Source organism: Erinaceus europaeus, chromosome 6 (assembly GCF_950295315.1).
Source record: "Erinaceus europaeus chromosome 6, mEriEur2.1, whole genome shotgun sequence".
Taxonomy (NCBI): domain Eukaryota; kingdom Metazoa; phylum Chordata; class Mammalia; order Eulipotyphla; family Erinaceidae; genus Erinaceus; species Erinaceus europaeus.
The window spans coordinates 13,236,170-13,253,618 of record NC_080167.1 but is presented as its reverse complement, the minus strand read 5'-3'; the positions used below and the strand labels follow the sequence as shown (position 1 = coordinate 13,253,618).

General features: G+C 46.6%; 1 protein-coding gene across 4 annotated transcripts in view; it reads left to right on the top strand.

The window, feature by feature from the left end:
• ACAD10 (acyl-CoA dehydrogenase family member 10) overlaps nucleotides 1–6,856 on the top strand; it is a 55,169-nt gene extending 48,313 nt beyond the window's left edge. For 3 of the 4 annotated variants that reach the window (XM_007529578.3, XM_060193067.1, XM_060193068.1), the window contains 3 exons: nucleotides 3,706–3,849; nucleotides 5,471–5,548; nucleotides 6,105–6,856. In XM_007529578.3, coding sequence (XP_007529640.1) covers nucleotides 3,706–3,849; nucleotides 5,471–5,548; nucleotides 6,105–6,245 — 363 coding nt within the window. In that variant the 3' untranslated portion in view covers nucleotides 6,246–6,856. The remainder of the gene's footprint in view (nucleotides 1–3,705; nucleotides 3,850–5,470; nucleotides 5,549–6,104) is intronic. The other variant, XM_060193069.1, reaches the window with a different exon arrangement.
• The last annotated feature ends 10,593 nt before the right edge of the window (nucleotides 6,857–17,449 follow it).

Below are 17,449 nucleotides of genomic sequence, written 5' to 3'. Positions count from 1 at the left end.
AGTGGTGCGGAGGGATTGAAACTAGGACTTTGGAGCCTCAGGCATGAGAGTCTCCTTGCATAACCACTGTGTGTGTGTGTGTGTGTGTGTGTGTGTGTGTGTGTGTGTGTGTGTGTGTAACCATTATGCTATACCTTCCACCATTTCTCCTTTCTAAAAGAAAGAATGAGAAAAAATGAATAAGTGAATGAAAGAAAGATAGGCGCTGGGCAGCGGCGCACCTGGTTGAGTACACACATTACCGTGTGCAAGGACTCCAGTTAGAGTTCCTGCTTCCCACCTACAGCACAGAAGTTTCACGAGTGGTGAAGCAGGTCTGTAGGTTTCTCTCTCTCTCTCATTCTTCCTTTCCCCTTTCAATTTTTTCTCTGTCTTAACTAATAAAATAGAAAGGAAAAAAAGGTGGGGGGGGGATGGCCACTGGGAGTGGTGGATTCATAGTTTTGGCACTAAGCCCCAGAAATAACCCTGGTGGCCATAAAAAAAACAATACAAAAATTACACAAAAAAACATAAAGGCAGTGACCCAGCAGGTGGTGCAATGGATAAGATGTTTCATTTTTGAGCATTAGGGTCCTGAATTTAATCCCTAGCATTGCATGTGCAAGAATGATGCTCTGGCTCTTCACCACTCTTCATAAACAAATAAAAAATTTTAATAGCACACAGCTGTAACATGACCATTACACTTATAGGACTTGGTTACAGTGAATAGTAATTAGAACCCACAGAAGAGTTGATACCAGGGAACTCACTGCAGTGCTATATAGCAAAATGTCAGAAATAATTTGTAAGGCTAACATTTGTAAGTTGCTCAGATAAATGCCCTGGTGTGGGTTTGCAGTGAAATCCTAAAATGTGCTGGAGAAATCTATGTCTTCACAATAGAGAGGTATTCACTATTTTTTAAATTAAATTAATTTATTATTGGATAGAGACAGCCAGAAATTGAGGAGAGGAGGAGATAGAAATAGAGGGAGAGGGAGTCCGGCGGTAGCACAGGGGGTCAAACACATGTGGCGCCAAGTACAAGGACCAGCTTAAGGATCTTGGTTCGAGCCCTGGCTCCCCACCTACAGGGGAATTGCTTCACAGGCGGTGAAGCAGGCCTTCAGGTTTCTTTTCTTTTTCTTTTTTCTTTCTTTCTTTTTTCTTTCTTCTTTATTATTTTTTTATTGCTGGGGCTCAGTGCCTGCACCGTGAATCCACTGCTCCTGGAGGCCATTTTCCCCCCTTTTGTTGCCCTTGTTGTCGTAGTCTTGTTGTGGTTATTATTGTTATTGTTGATGTTGTTCATTGTTGGATAGGACAGAGAGGAAAGACAGAGAGGGGGAGAGAAAGACAGACACCTACAGACCTGCTTCACCACCTGTGAAGTGAACCCCCTGCAGGTGGGGAGCCAGGGGCTCGAACCGGGATCCTTACACTGGTCCTTTACGCCGGTCCTTGCGCTTTGCGCCACGTGTACTTAACCCGCTGGGCCACAACCCGACCCCCTAAAGGTTTCTTTTAAAAAAAATTTTCATGTATTTATTATTTATAATAAAATTAATATTTTATTAATTTATTTATTAGTGAGAAAGATAGGAGGAGAGAGAGAAAGAACCAGACATCTTTCTGGTACATGTGCTGCCAGGGATTGAACTCAGGACCTCATGCTTGAGAGTCCAGTGCTTTATCTGCTGTGCCACCTCCCAAACCACCCCCTGCAGGTGTCTATCTTTCTCTTCCCTCTCTGTCTTCCCCTCCTCTCTCCATTTCTCTCTGTTCTATCAATAACAACAACAATAATAACTATAACAACAATGAAAAACAAGGGCAACAAAGGGAAAATAAATACATATTTTTAAAAAATGGGAGTCGGGCAGTAGCGCAGCAGGTTAAGTGCATGTGGTGCAAAGTGAAGGGACCCGCTTAGGGATTCCGGTTCAGGCCTCGGCTCCCCACCTGCAGGGGGGTCGCTTCACAGGTGGTGAAGCAGGTCTGCAGGTGTCTGTCTTTCTCTCCCCCTCTATGTCTCCCCTCCTCTCTCCATTTCTCTCTGTCCTATCCAACAACGACAACATCAATAACAACAACAATAGCAACTACAACAACAATGAAAACAACAAGGGCAACAAAAGGGGAAATGAATAAATAAATATAAAAAATATTTTTAAAAAATTTAAAAAAAAGAAATGGAGGAAGAAAGAGAGACACTTGCACCCCTGCCTCACCACTTGTGAGGCTTTCCCTCTGCAAATGAGGAGCAGGGGCTTGAACCCAACTACTTATGCACTGTAGTGTGTGCTTAACCAGGTATGCCACCGCCTGGCCCCAAGAGTTATTCACTATTTATGCTTACATTACAAAACAGGCTACATATAGAGTATAAAGTGACTGCACTTTGTCAAATAAAAACATGTTTGAACATTCACACAAGTCTAGAAGACTATCTGCCTAGTATTAACTCTGACTAGATGATGGAATATAATGTGCTGGGTTTTTTTAGCCTGAAAATTTGACATTTTATGTCATGAGATACACGGTTTGTGTCATAATTGTTGTTAAAAATGAAAGTAAGGCAGGGGTCGGGCGGTGGCACAGTGGGTCAAGCGCATGTGGCGCAAAGCGCAGGGACCGGCGTAAGGATCCCAGTTTGAGCCCCTGGCTCCCCACCTGCAGGGGAGTCGCTTCACAGGTGGTGAAGCAGGTCTGCAGGTGTCTATCTTTCTCTCTCCCTCTGTCTTCTCCTCCTCTCTCCATTTCTCTCTGTCCTATCCAACAAAGAACAACATCAACAATGGCAATAATAATAACCACAACGAGGCTACAACAAGGGTAACAAAGGGGGGAAAAATGGCCTCCAGGAGCAGTGGATTCATGGTGCAGGCACCGAGCCCAGCAATAACCCTGGAGGAAAAAAAAATGAAAGCTAGGACCAAAAGGAATACCTCATAGCCTTTCCAGATTGCTTGTGACTTCCTAGAATTCCCATTGTAGTAGCAGTTGCCCGCTAGGGGGCACCAGCACAGCACAAGGACTTGCTCCTGAGAGCGTCCCAAAGTGTGAAGCTGGACCCATGTCAGCAGAGGGAGCCCTCTTCCACTTCTGTGAGGTGCCTCCACCTAAGTAGTCCTGGGCCAAGTGCTGGTTCAGTTGTTAAAAACAGCTAGCTCCTGGGGCCCAGAGGGTGATGCACCAGGTTGAGCGACCGATTACCTTGTGTAAGGACTCTGTTTTGAGGTTTCCCCCTCAACCCCCACCCCTCCCTACCTGCAGGGGGGAAGCTTCAGGAGTGATAAAGCAAGTTTGCAGGTGTCTCTCTTTGTCGTATCTAATAAAAAAAGGGGGAAATGGCTGCCAGGAGTGGTGGATTTATAGAGCCAACACTAAACCCCAGCAATAACCCTCGTGGCAATGAAAATAACAACAACAACAACAAATAAAAGAACGGCTCCTGTTTGGCATCCAGCCTGCCCAGAGGAGCCTGAATCACTGGAATAAGGGATTCCTGGAAGTACTTTGTGCAGCCACTACATTGCCTGGCTCCAAGTATCCTCGAGTGCTGTCTGTCTATCTGCTCTCTGGGAAGTGCTGAGGCAGGAGAATTGGCCAGCAGTCTGCAAAGCTGCACTCACTGGCTTCTCTCTTTCCTCTCCTGACCTCTCCTGTGTGTGTCTCCACCCACTCCTCCGCATGCCTATCCCACTCCTGTATCTGCAGGCAAAGTCTCGTGTGGTCTTTGGGAAGCCCCTGATCCAGCATGACACATTCCTAGCCAACATTGCCCAGTCACGTGTAGAGATTGAGCAGGCCAGGCTGCTGGTGCTGAAAGCTGCCCACCTCATGGATGTGGCGGGAAATAAGGTAGGAAGCCCAGGACTGCTGGGGGTGGGAGGGGGTTGTCCATGAGACAGATCCTGAGAGCCAGAGGGAGACCACACACAGGCATCTATCTGCAGACACTGCTGCTCCATGGGGCAACCATGGGGAAGGGCTTGGCTTCCTGATATCAGGGACTTTGCTTCAATTCCAAACAAAATGATTTGAGCAGGGAGTTGGGCAATAGCACAGCGGGTTAAGCACACATGGCACAAAGCGCAAGGACTGGCATAAGGATCCTGGTTAGAGCCCCCAGCTCCCCACCCATAGGGGAGTTGCTTCACAAGCAGTGAAGCAGGTCTGCAGGTGTCTATCTTTCTCTCCCCCTTTTTGTCTTCCCCTCCTCTCTCCATTTCTCTCTGTCCTATCCAACAACGATGACAACAATAATAACTACAGCAATAAAACAACAAGGGCAACAAAAGGGAATAAATAAATTTTAAAAATTTATTTGAGCAGATTTTAATGGAAATGGTACCACAAACATCTGTTTTACAGACACTATGAGCTTTTGGGTTCAAAACAGTGCACCTGACTGGTCCACATGGGCCCCTGACCTCAGCTATATTCCAGCCTAAAGTCCAGGCCTGGCCCATGCAGGTGTCAGACCACCTAAAAGCAAGTAAGAGGGCCTGGACAAAAGAGAAGCTTTACTTTTGAGTGTGACATTATTACTTAAGAGGGTCTGAGTGCCTCCTATGACCAGGCACCATGTCATGCTGACCCTTGATGTCTCCAGCTCTCCATGGGGCCACCTTCCCCCTTCAGTTATGGGAGCCATACAGCCTCAAATTCCCAGTTCTTCGATGATAAAATTCCCAGTTCTTTGATGAGGATTCTTCTTCTTTTTTTTTTAAAGAAAGCTTACTTAAAAAAAAATATTTATTTTCCCTTTTGTTGCCCTTGCTTTATTGTTGTAGTTATTGTTGTTGTCACTTATGTCATCATTGTTGGATAGGACAGAGAGAAATGGAGAGAGGATGGGAAGACAGAAGGGGGAGAGAAAGATAGATACCTGCAGACCTGCTTCACCACCTGTGAAGCGACTCCCCTGGAGGTGGGGAGCCCAGGGCAGGAACCTTACTCCAAGATCCTTACTCCAGTCCTTGTGCTTCGCGCCAGATGCACTTAACCCACTGCACTACTGCCCGACTCCCTCAATGAGGATTCTTTTAGGAGCCTCACTGCAGTGACCCAGACACTACCTTGAAGCTTGGTTCTGCAGAATCTTGCCTGTCTTGGCTTATTGTTGGGTTTGGCATGGGCTGTGGCATTGGATGGAAAACAAGCCATCTCCACTTTGCCTTCTGTGTGTGTGCTGATGATGCTCCCTGAATCTGTCCTTGACTCGGCACATACTCAAATTTCACAACATCCTAACATCTCACAGTCACCATCAATTGCTGTGCCCTCTTGCCCCTGGGTTGTGGGCACACACTGTGATTCAGATGCGCAGAGTTAGAGGGGGCACCTCGGAGTTTATAGTCAGCAGGACCTCGGTGCTCTGTTTTGAGCTGTTGTTTCTTCCCTTCCCTGTAAATGTGATTACTTTCCACATGTCTGCCATTGGATCCACCTTTCCAACTCCATCTCCTCTTCCCTGCAGACCGCAGCCTTAGAAATTGCCATGATTAAAATGGTGGCTCCATCTATGGCCTACCGCGTGATCGACCGGGCCATTCAGGCGAGTACAAAGTGGACCTCTGGCTTGTTGGATCCATTTACAGAAAGTGCAAGAGTCCCTCTCCTTCAGTTGCTCACTCTCCTGTCAGCTCAGCTGTCCTTTGGCACAAACTCACTGTGCATGTATTTTTCCCTTTTCTCCTATGGGCAAGATGGGGTCCTATTCTTATCCCCACTTGAATATGAGATAAGAGGCACAGAAAAGTGAAGTGACTTGTCCAAGTTCAATCGACTTGAAAGTAGCTAAATTCAGGAATCCAGTTCCTTAGCACACCAGAACCCAGTTTCCTTATAAGCAAGGATGCCTCCCTTCTAGCCCTCAAAGAAAAGAGATTCCAGGATTCTCTTGCAGAAGTCACCATGCAGAGTAAACTGGGGGAGTCTGGTATCTGTGGGACAGCATGTGTGGCCTTCCTGTTCTCCTAGAACATCAGTCATCACACAGTTACCCCCTGGGTATCTGGGGACATCCAGGGGAGGGCTACTTTAAGCCCTTCTGGGTGGGCACTGGTCCCAGGACTCTGAGGGTTCTCCCCCCTTCCCACTGTGTCCTCCAGGCTTTTGGGGCAGCAGGGCTGAGCAACGACTACCCACTGGCCCAGTTCTTTGCCTGGGCCCATGCACTGCGCTTTGCTGACGGCCCTGATGAGGTGCACCGGGCAGCTGTGGCCAAGATGGAGCTGAAGCACCGCGGGTAGACTCACTGGACTGCAGGATCCTGGCTTCCCTGCCACACTGACCACATCCAATCTTAAATGATGTGCTTTGAGAGGCTTGGCATCCTGCCCCCAGGGGCTCTCTCCAGGGACAGACACTGTGAACACCTTTGGGGTTTCTGTGGAGGCATTTCTGTGAGAAGCCTTCAGATGCCTGCTGGGAGGAGAGGAATTAGCTGAGCACTCAGTAGGTTTCAACCCAGAGCCTGGAAAGCTGCTTTTCAGTCTCAGTGCTGGCCAGGCATCCTTGCCTCTCTCTTTCTGGCTGTGAGCTATGGTTTGTAGGCTGAGGGATCTGGACAAATACTAGGAGCCCTTCTGGGGCCATGTGCCTGTGCCTTTTCCTAAAATGACAAATTTCCTGCTGGTGTGGGTGAGATCTACTCCACGAGTAGAGGGGTGGCCTTGAACACTGGTGGTTTAAAGATCCAGGGTAATAAAAAAAAAATCCAGGGGAAAAAGAAACCAAACCTTAATCACATGAAAGCCAGTGCCTCTGCTTCTCCTCATTTGAATGCCCATAGCATAGAACACTAATTCTAATGTTATTTTGGAAAGACATAAAAACAAGAAAGAAGGAAGTATATACCTCAGAGCCTTTGTGAAATTTCTACATTATACTCAAAGACTGAGAATAAAGGATCACACTTCAGCTCCTCTGCCTCTATGTCAGTAACCTTCTCAGACTTGTGCTTATACAGGATCCTGCCTGGTGTATCAAGCGGAATAAACACATGGGGCTGCACACAGATGTTGTGACCCCTCTCATTCCTGGACAGCCACTGCACCACTGTGCATGTAAATGGCCCCAAAGGTCAGGGCTTTCTGTTGTCTCTGTTTCTTGCACCTTTCCTCTTCTGCCAGAGGTCACCAGAGACTGGCAGAGGGGAGGAAGTAGACATGGTGCCATTGCAGCTGAGACAGCAGTGCTCTCAGGGGAAAGTGAAAATGTTCACTTACTTGAGGTCAGAGCTCTTTGTGAACTGGGTGCCCTACAAGCCCCAGCAGCAAGAGGAGATAAGCCGACTATTAGGACCCAAGCTGCTAATCTCCTAACGCAATGCTGTGGCCAGCGGCTGCCTATCTCAGGCCAGAAGGGTAGGGCCTGCTCCTTGCTCTGCGGCACTGGGGATTCGAACTCCTTGTGGGAACCGATTCACTTGAGAAGATGCCCACTTGCTGCAGCCAGAACCCCAGGCCACGGGGCATAGAGTCTGCGGGGCTGGTCAGAGGGTTCCCCAGATAGTTTTGCTCAAGGGCATATTGCTAATAGCTCAAGGAAGGTAAAATTAACTCCAGAAATCCAGGCAGGTTGTCATGACAACATGATAATATCAACTCCACTGACAAAAAAGCTCCAGGTTCTCGCAGCCTGAGTTATTGCTTTGGGTCTCGAGAGTGAAGAGTTGTTTTTGTTTTTTTTTTTTTTTTTCAAAGAAAGCACCTTGGCTAGCAGCCTGGTATATCACATGACCCTCATTTTCTTTCATGACTTCTGGGGTTAACCTTGTTTGTGAAGCCACACAGCTGCAGAGATGAAAATAGAAACTGCGCTGTGGGGCATGCCCACATCTCCCTCTAATTCTCTGCTGCAGAAGCCTGAAGACTGGCCAAGTCTCAAAGCTGTGGTCTCTTGCAGCCCCTTATGCAGGGGCTCTGATTCTATGGAGTCATTCCACTCACTGCTGTGGTCTGCACCTCAGCTCTGGGCCTGGCAAGGTCTAGGCCTTGGGGAATCTGCAGTTAAACAAAGCAGCTAACTTTGCTGTTCTCAAGGAGCTCACCTCTCAGGTGGGATTACAGAGAGTGCTGTGAGACTGAGTGGGTAATTGGGGTACATGGCTGGGGAGTTGGGGGTTGGTGGCGATTAAAGGGTTCAGGAAGGAACTTTTCCAGAAGAGGCATGTGAGCTAGATCAGAGCCAGAAGAAGAACGAACACAGAGGCCTCGAGGACATTGGTGAGGAGTTTGGCGTTGATTCTACACCTGATCTCAGCCAGGTAGCCCGGCAGCGATGGTGTGGATTCTAAATGTGATAAGTGTCTGGAAAGAGCTCATTAAGTAGGGCACCTGCATTGCCACACACCTGGCTCAGGCTGGAGCCCTGGCACCATACTAGAGGAGCTATGGCATTGGAGGATGCACCAGTGCTGTGCTGTCTCTCCCTCTTTCTTTCTTTCTTCCTTTTTTTTTTTTTTTAATACCAGAACACTGCTCAGCTCTAGTTTATGTTGATACTGGGGATTGAATTTGGGACTTTGGAGCCTCAGGCATGAGTCTCTTTGCATAACCATTATGCTATCTACAACCCCCCCCCCCCCCACACACACACACACACTCTCTGTCTCTAAATGAAAAAGGCCTGGAGCAGTGAAAATAACATGTGAAAGGTCCAGCTACATACACGCACGCATGCATGCACATGCAAATAATAATAAAGGGGTCCGGGCAGTAGTGAACCAGGTTAAGCAATCGTACATAGTGTGAAGCACAAGGACTGGCACAAGTATCTCCATTTGAGCACCCGGCTCCCCACCTGCAGGGAGGTTGCTTTGCAGTGGTGAAGCAGGTCTCTAGGTGTCTGTCTGTCTTTCTCTCTCCCTTCTTGTCTCACTCTCCTCTCTCAATATCTCTCTGTCCTATCCAACAACAACAATGGGGAAAAAAAGGTGGCCACCAGGAGCAGACATTTAATGCAGGCACTGAGCCCCTGTGAGAAAATAATAATAAAAAAACAAAATGTGATGAGTTGGGAAGTGTAGATAGTGGAATGCCTTGGACTAGTTGAAATTTTTTTATTTTGTTTTGTTAGACCACCACTCAATCCGGCTATTCGTGGTGCCTGGGATTAAACCTGAGACAATTCACATGTAAGTCCTCTGCACTACCACTGAGAAATCTCCCTAGCTTGATTTGAGTTTTAAAAATTTATCTCAAGGACAACAAAAGGGAATAAATAAATATAAAAAAATAAAAAATTTCTCTCGTGGTCCGGGAGGTGGCGCAGTGGATAAAGCATCAGACTCTTAAGCATGAAGTACTGAGTTCAATCCCTGGCAGCACATGTACCTGAGTGATGTCTGGTTCTTTCTCTCTCTCTGCTCCTATCATACCTCATGAATAAATAAATATTTTAAAAATTTTTCTCTTAAGGGAGTCGGGCAGCGGTTTAAGCGCAGCAGGTTAAGCGCATGTGACACAAAGCACAAGGACCAGCTAAGGATCCCGGTTCGAGCCCCCGGCTCCCCACCTGCAGGGGAGTCACTTCACAGGCGGTGAAGCAGGTCTGCAGGTGTCTATCTTTCTCTCCCCCTCTCTGTCTTCCCCTCCTCTCTCCATTTCTCTCTGTCCTATCCAACAACAATGACATCAATAACAACAACAATAACTACAACAACAATGAAAAATAACAAGGGCAACAAAAGGGAAAAATAAGTAAATATATAAAAAAAAAAAGAAAAAGAAATTTGGGAGTTGGGTGGTAGAGCAGCTGGTTAAGCGCACGTGGTGCAAAGCACAAGGACCATCCTAAGGATACCGGTTCGAGCCCCAGGATCCCCAACTGCAGGGGAGTCACTTCACAGGTGGTGAAGGAGGTCTGCAGGTGTCTATCTTTCTCTCCCCCTCTGACTCCCCTCCTCTCTCCATTTCTCTGTCCTGTCTAACGATGATATCATCATCAACAACAACTACAAAAAGAAAAGGGCAACAAAAGGGAAAATAAATATATATAAAAGAAAATTTAGGGGGTCGGGCAGTGGTGCAGTGGGTTAAGCACATGTGGCGCAAAGTGCAAGGACCAGCGTAAGGATCCCGGTTCGAGCCACCGGCTCCCCACCTGCAGGGGAGTCACATCACAGATGGTGAAGCAGGTCTGCAGGTGTCTGTCCTTCTCTCCCCCTCTCTGTCTTCCCCTCCTCTCTCCATTTCTCTCTGTCCTATCCAACAACGAACAACATCAACAATGGTAATAATAAAAACCACAACGAGGCTACAACAACAAGGGCAACAAAAGGGGGAAAAATGGCCTCCAGGAGCGGTGAATTCGTGGTGCAGGCACCGAGCCCAGCAATAACCCTGGAGGAAAAAACAAAAAATTTCTCTCTGCTCCAAAGTTCAACAGAATAAACAAAGATTAAAGAAAGATCAGAGCTAGTTCAAGTTTTCTAACAAGGCATGAAGTGCCAAAAAATCCACCTGCTAAATATGTTTGAACAGGAGCAGTAGGGCCTTAAGGAGTTATGAGCTTGGTTTTAATCTTATCTTGGTCCTAATCTCATCTTTTCCCACCTTCAGCAAACAGTTGGCACTTCGGGTTGCCTCATGTGGTAACTTATGTATCCTGCGCATTATGCTTCTCTGGCAGTGTGGTGGCTGTGAGTGCACGCTTGGGCGGGAATAAGCTTGGCTTGGTAATGATCATGCCTGACCAGTTTTATGTGTGGAGTAGTCAACATCTTGGTCACCATTCCCTACATGGCTAGACCTGTCTTCAGCAGCCTGACTTGGGAAAGGGAACACAAGCGTGATCCTAACCACACCAATGGCTTTCCTTTCTCACAGGATTCTGTTCCAAAGCAACTGAACACACATTCCTCTGCTCTCTCAGCAAACTTGAGAGCACCAGATTTCTGAAGGGTTGAACTCTGCCTGATAACCTGTGACAGTCCTAGGTCCTCAGAGCTCCAGAAAGGATGCTAACTCTGGTGTGTGTGTGGGGTCAACCCTTCCCTTCCCCCTCCTCATCCCCACAGTAGTTTGTGGTCTTGGCACGCACAAGCTGCCTGTGCTTTCCCTACACCCCCAACCTATGACTTCAGATAGTGTCAGAATTCCACAATTATCTATAGAAGCTAAAAGAAAGGGACTGAACAGGAGGCAGCGCATCCCAGTAGGACCCCTTCCTGACAGCAGCTGGGAGTAACAAGAAGAGGCCCTGGCTTGACCCTCACCACATCCCCATCGTTGAGTTCTCAGTCATTGCCTAGATGTGTGCTGTCTGTCACCATGCAAGGCTTCTGAGCTCCCCCAGGGACATCAGCACCGTGTTGAAGCTTGCTCCTCTGCAGTCACAGCAAAACCTGGCTCAGGCCCAAGACTGAGGCACTGGCTGAGTCACAGACATCTGGATCACTATTTACGCTACTGTCCATGGAGCCACATGGCTACTTACAGGCTTCCCTGCTCTGTAGACGTCGTCAATGTGTGTGAGGGTCAGAGCAGACAGAAGAAAGAGTGCTGAACTGTAGCAACCTGGTTTCCATACCCCTGGCATTAGCTGGACAAGAACTCTGGGAACTGTTTCTTTCAACCACAATGGCCAAGTACAGATGACTTCGGGTAATTTCCTTTTTTTTTTTTTTTTTTTTTGCCTCCAGGGCTATTGCTGGGGCTCAGTGCCTGCACCATGAATCCACTGCTCCTGGAGGCCATTTTCCCCCTTTTGTTGCCCTTGTTGTTGTAGCCTTGTTTGTTGTTAGATAGGACAGAGAGAAATGGAGAGAGGAGGGGAAGACAGAGAGGAGGAGAGAAAGACAGACACCTGCAGACCTGCTTCACCGCCTGTGATGTGACTCCCCTCCAGGTGGGGAGCCGGGGGCTCGAACCAAGATCCTTACACCGGTCCTTGCGCTTTGCACCACGTGCGCTTAACCCGCTGTGCTACCGCCTGACCCCCGACTTCGGGGAATTTTCTATCACAGCAGCAGCTTTAGATAGATAACACAGCAGTAAACAAGCCAAGACAGACACTAGTTAAAGTGGTAGGGACAGATACCAGCAACAAGCCATTATGACAGGGGAGAGTGCCCTCTGTGAACTGACCTCAACTTCCCTCTGTACAGAGGCCATTTTGGAAGGTGAAGGAGATATCAGGGAGAAGGACTGGTGGGGGGGTGGGGCAGGGATGTTCCTGCTATAAAGTTACAAGAAGCAGGAATGGGGAGACTCATTTGGATGTACTAACTGGTAGTTAACAAAGTGCAGCTCCTCGCCTCCTACAGAGACTGGGAGACAAGGACTAGATTTTTGGCCAAAGAGAATTTTTATTTGTTTGTTTGCTGTTTTTGGCTGTGGTTCTTGATTCACATGGCCTTGGCTTTCAGTCTTGGCTCCATGACAGGCTAGTTGAGCCACTCTAAGAAGCAATTCTCCATCTTCTAGAACTAGTTTTCTCATTTGGAAAATGGAAAGAATAGCACTTCCTTCCCAGGCTTGTCTGAGGGTTAAGTTAGATGAGCACAGCCTGTAAGAAGCCCACAATACGTGGCAGCTTTTCATAAATGGCTGGAATTCTGAGGGGCTTCCATCAGTTGTTACAGAGATCTGGGAAGATCCCTCGGGCCAAGGACTAGCTTGGACCAGCCAGAACTCTGTAATCCTAGCTTCTTAAACATGTGTGCGAAGGAATGCACCTGGGGAGGTGGTTTGAATGCAATCCCTGAGGTAGTAGGTCTGCCTGTGGACCTGGCTGCCTATGGATATGGTGAGCTGCATCGTGAGGTGAGGTTCTACATGTGAGCAGATAAGGGCAGCCTGGGTAGAGAGCTGAAGTACTTTTCCTCCTGTTGCTGAGGGAAAATGTCTTCCTGTTTAAATATCCCTTTGAATTATCCCTTTAACATAATCTAACATCAATTGTTTGCAGAAAATTAACAGTTTCCAGAAGATAAGAGTCAATGTCCCGGGAGTCAGGCGGTAGTGCAGTGGGTTAAGCGCACGTGGTGCAGGGAGTCGGGCGGTGGCTAGTGGGTTAAGCGCACGTGGCACAAAGCGCAGGGACCGGAGTAAGGATCCCGGTTCGAGCCCCCGGCTCCCCACCTGCAGGGGAGTCGCTTCATGGGCGGTGAAGCAGGTCTGCAGGTGTCTATCTTTCTCTCCCCTCTCTCTCTGTCTTCCCCTCCTCTCTCCATTTCTCTCTGTCCTATCCAACAACAAAGCAACGTCAACAATGGCAATAATAACCGCAACGAGGCTGCAACAACTAGGGCAACAAAAAGGGGGAAAAATGGCCTCCAGGAGCGGTGGATTCATGGTGCAGGCACCGAGCCCAGCAATAACCCTGGAGGGAAAAAAAAAAATAAAAAAAAAAAGCGCACGTGGTGCATAGTGCAAGGACCAGTGTAAGGATCCCGGTTGGAGACCCCTGCTCCCCACCTGCAGGGGAGTCATTTCACAGGTGGTGAAGCAGGTCTGCAGGTGTCTATCTTTCTCTCCCCCTCTCTGTCTTCCCCTCCTCTCTCGATTTGTCTCTATCCTAGCCAACAACAATGGCAGCAATAACAACAACAAAAATAAACAACAAAGGCAACAAGGGAAAAAATATCCTCCAGGAGCAGTGGATTCGTAGTGCAGGTACTGAGCCCCAGCAATAACCCTGGAGGCAAAAAAAAAAAAAAGAGTCAATGTCCCAGACTGGGAACTAAATTGCCAAATATCAAATGCACCACTCAGTGACCTTGCAGGACACCTCATGACCAACTCTTTTAAGTTTTCTTCTTCTTTTTGTTTCTTTTTGCTTCCAGGGTTATCGATGAGCCTCAATGCTGGCACTATGAATCCACTGCTCCTGGCGGCCATCCTTCCTTTTTTTTTTTTTTTTTTAATACGAAAGAGAAAGAAGGGGGAGAGAGAAAGGAAGATAGACACCTTCCAACCCCTCTGGAGAGCAGACTGGAGAACTCTCACAAGGCTTGAAATGGACCTTTCATATGACCCAGTAATTTCTCTCCTAGGGATATATCCTAAGGGCTTAATCACACCCATCCAAAAGATACATGTACACCTATGTTCATAGCAGCACAATTCATAATAGCCAAAACCTGGAAACAACTCAAGTGCCCAACAACAGATGAATGGCTGAGAAAGTTGTGGTATATATACTCAGTGGAATACTACTCAACTATTAAGAATAATGAACCCACCTTCTCTGACCTATCTTGGTTGGAGCTAGAAGGAATCATGTTAAGTTAGGTAAGTCATTCAGAAGAGAAAGACGAGTATGGAATGATCCCACTCATAAATAGAAATTTGAGGAAAAACATACAGGTTAAAACAAAGTAGAGGGAGCCGGGCGGTAGCACAGCGGGTTAAGCGCAGGTGGCGCTAAGCGCAAGGACCGGCATGAGGATTCCGGTTCGAGCCCCCGGCTCCCCACCTGCAGGGGAGTCGCTTCACAGGCGGTGAAGCAGATCTGCAGGTGTCTGTCTTTCTCTCCTCCTCTCTGTCTTCCCCTCCTCTCTCCATTTCTCTCTGTCCTATCTAACGACGACGACATCAACTACAACAACAACTACAACAACAATAAAAAGACAACAAGGGCAAGAAAAGGGAAGATAAATAAAATTACAAAAAATATTTAAAAAAAAAGTAGAATCTGACTGTGTTTGGAGTATCTCACCAAAGTAAAAAAATCTCTGGGTGAGGGGATAGTGTAGATTTTTAACTTCACTATAGGGGGTTGGGGGTGGAGACACAGACCTTTGGTGGTAGGAATGGCGTTAATATACACTCCTATCTTATAAATCACTATCTAATCAATATATGAGAGGAACATTAGATTGAAACTCTCAAACTTTTTTATGCATAGACCCCAGTTCTGAGATTCCTTCAATCAAAGCACTAAAGATTTCAAATTGGTAACCTTATTGAATTTTAAGAGTGGGCTCAATTTTTTAATATATTTCTAATAATAACTGTTTAATTGAAATATTAAATCACCTATAGTCTTAGACCAGGGAGATTAGAAGCAACTGCTTGTGTCACTATATAAGATACAGCTATATGTGAATAGCATTAAATGGCATAAATGATGGTAAGGTCTTGTATGATACAGCAAATCCTAACCATGGGAATTCCCTGATAACTTGGTTACAATAATACCTATTTATTGCCTTCTTAAACTCCAAAACAGCAGGAACCCTCCCCATTCTCTATCAAACCCATATTTCTCCCAGTCCTGGAAAAGCTCCAGGGCATGAGGCTTGTCTTCCTACACTCACTCCATACCATTTGACTGCATCTGCTGCGCTCAGCCAGATCAATGCAACCAGTCCCACAGTGACACGTTTCGCTTCAGATTGTGTCCAGAGACACGATGGCATGTCAGCCCTTCAGCTCCAGTACTCTGGTGAGACTGTTCCCTGGCTCATAGGACTCCTCAATTCCATGTCAGATAGTGCACCTCCTAACAAATCCACAAAACCTAGATATAGATCAGGGCCCAGGAGACAGAACACATGCACCCATGTACCCATAAGTTAGGGGAAAATATACACTGTAAAGCTAAAGTGCACAATAGTTTGCAGTGACCCAAAACAGCAAGCAAGTAGGAAGACCTAAAAAAAAAAAAACTGTAAAATGACACTTACCTTTCCCATACTTGGGAGCTACTCTCTGCCCCAATCCAGCTTTCTAATCTTATTTCCAACTCTGACACCATCTTCCCAGACAATACCTTTGGTACATCTGCATGTTAGCTGTCATGCTCAGGCAAAAATTAGTTCAGTCAAGGGCCCCTTAGAATATGCCTAAAATAGACCTACTAGCTTTTACCAAAATGGAGACCCTCAAAACTCATCTGCTATATTCTTGCCTTTATGTTCCTGACTATTAAACAATTTGTTCTGCTTTATATCAATGCTTTTCAGCCACCAAGTTCCAGATGCTACCATGATGCTAACATGACTTCCCTGGACAGGGGACCTCACCAATGTACCCTGGACCCCCACCTCTCCAGAGCCCTGCCCCAGTAGGGAAAGATAGGGACAGGCTGGGAGTATAGATCGACCTGCCAACACTCATGTTCATCAGAGAAGCAATTATAGAAGTCAGACCATCCACCTTCTGCACCCCATAATGACCCTGGGCCAGAGGGATAAAGAATAGGAAAGTTTTTAAGGGAGGGGATGAGAAAGGGAACTCTGGTGATGGAAATTGTACCCCGCTTATCCTATGGTCTTTGTCGATATTTTTAATTTTATAAAGAAATTAATAACAATAAAATTAAATATATAAAAAAAAAAGAAAAACAACTGAAGACCTGCTTTGCTCCTTCTGGTGGCTCGAACCTGGATCCTTGTGCTTAGTACAAGACAGAACATGTGTGCACGTGTACCCATAGGTTATGGGAAAATAAACACCTTAAAGCTAAAGTGCACAATAGTTTGCAAGGCTTAACTAGGTGATCCACCACCCAGCCCCCTTTCTCTTCTTTCTTAACTTTCTTTCTTACCTTCTTTCCTTTTCTTTCTTTTAGCTCAAGTATACTGCACAGTTACTGCCTTTTCTTAGAAACACAGTTGGTCCTGAAAACAAGATGTTCTAGAGTAGTTGAAAGCCAAGGGTGTACATATCCTCTTAGAGGAAGTGAAGGGACTACCGGCTACTCAGCTTGGTGTTACTCCCAATGACCTCAGCAGTGGGGGAGGACATTTATTCAGCTCAGAGTATTCATATCTCTCCCTCTGCAGCATGCTAAACAGAAGCCACATTTTGCTTGCTTAGTTTCAACCCTAACTTCTCTCTCCTGCCCTCTCAGGATATCTGGCTTTTGTCAGTTCCATTCCTGGCACTGTGTCTATAAACAGGGGGTAATGGAGAAAAACTTAGAGAAAAAGATTCTTCATCAGAACAAAGACTTAATAGGGGTGGGTGGGAGGTGGTACACCTGGTCAGGCACAAATATAAGCATGCATGAGGCCCTGGATTCAAATCCCAGTGTTATGTGGGAGCGCCATGACATATGTCCATAGACAGTGGAGCAGTGCTGTAGTACTTAGCTCTTTCTAGAAGAGAAAGAATGAAAGAGTTGGCACCAGAAATGGTAGTACAAGGCCCCCAAACCGCAAAAACAACAGTAACAACAACCACATAAAGGCCTTTGTATGAACAAAAGTGAAAACAACATGAATTGAAATAAAATGAATTTAAAGAAAGGTGGAAGAAGGGGGCAGGCAGTGGTATACTCAGTTGTGCATACACATTACCATGCAAAAGGACTTGGGTTCAAGTTCCCCACCCCCACCTGCAGGGATAAAGCTTCATGAGTGGTGAAGCAGATTTACAGGTGTCTCTCAATCCCTCTCCCTGTCTCCCATTCCTATCTCAATTTCTCTTTAATTAAAATATAAATAAAAGGAAAATAGCCACCAGGAGTGGTGGATTCATTGTGCAGGCACTGAGCCCCA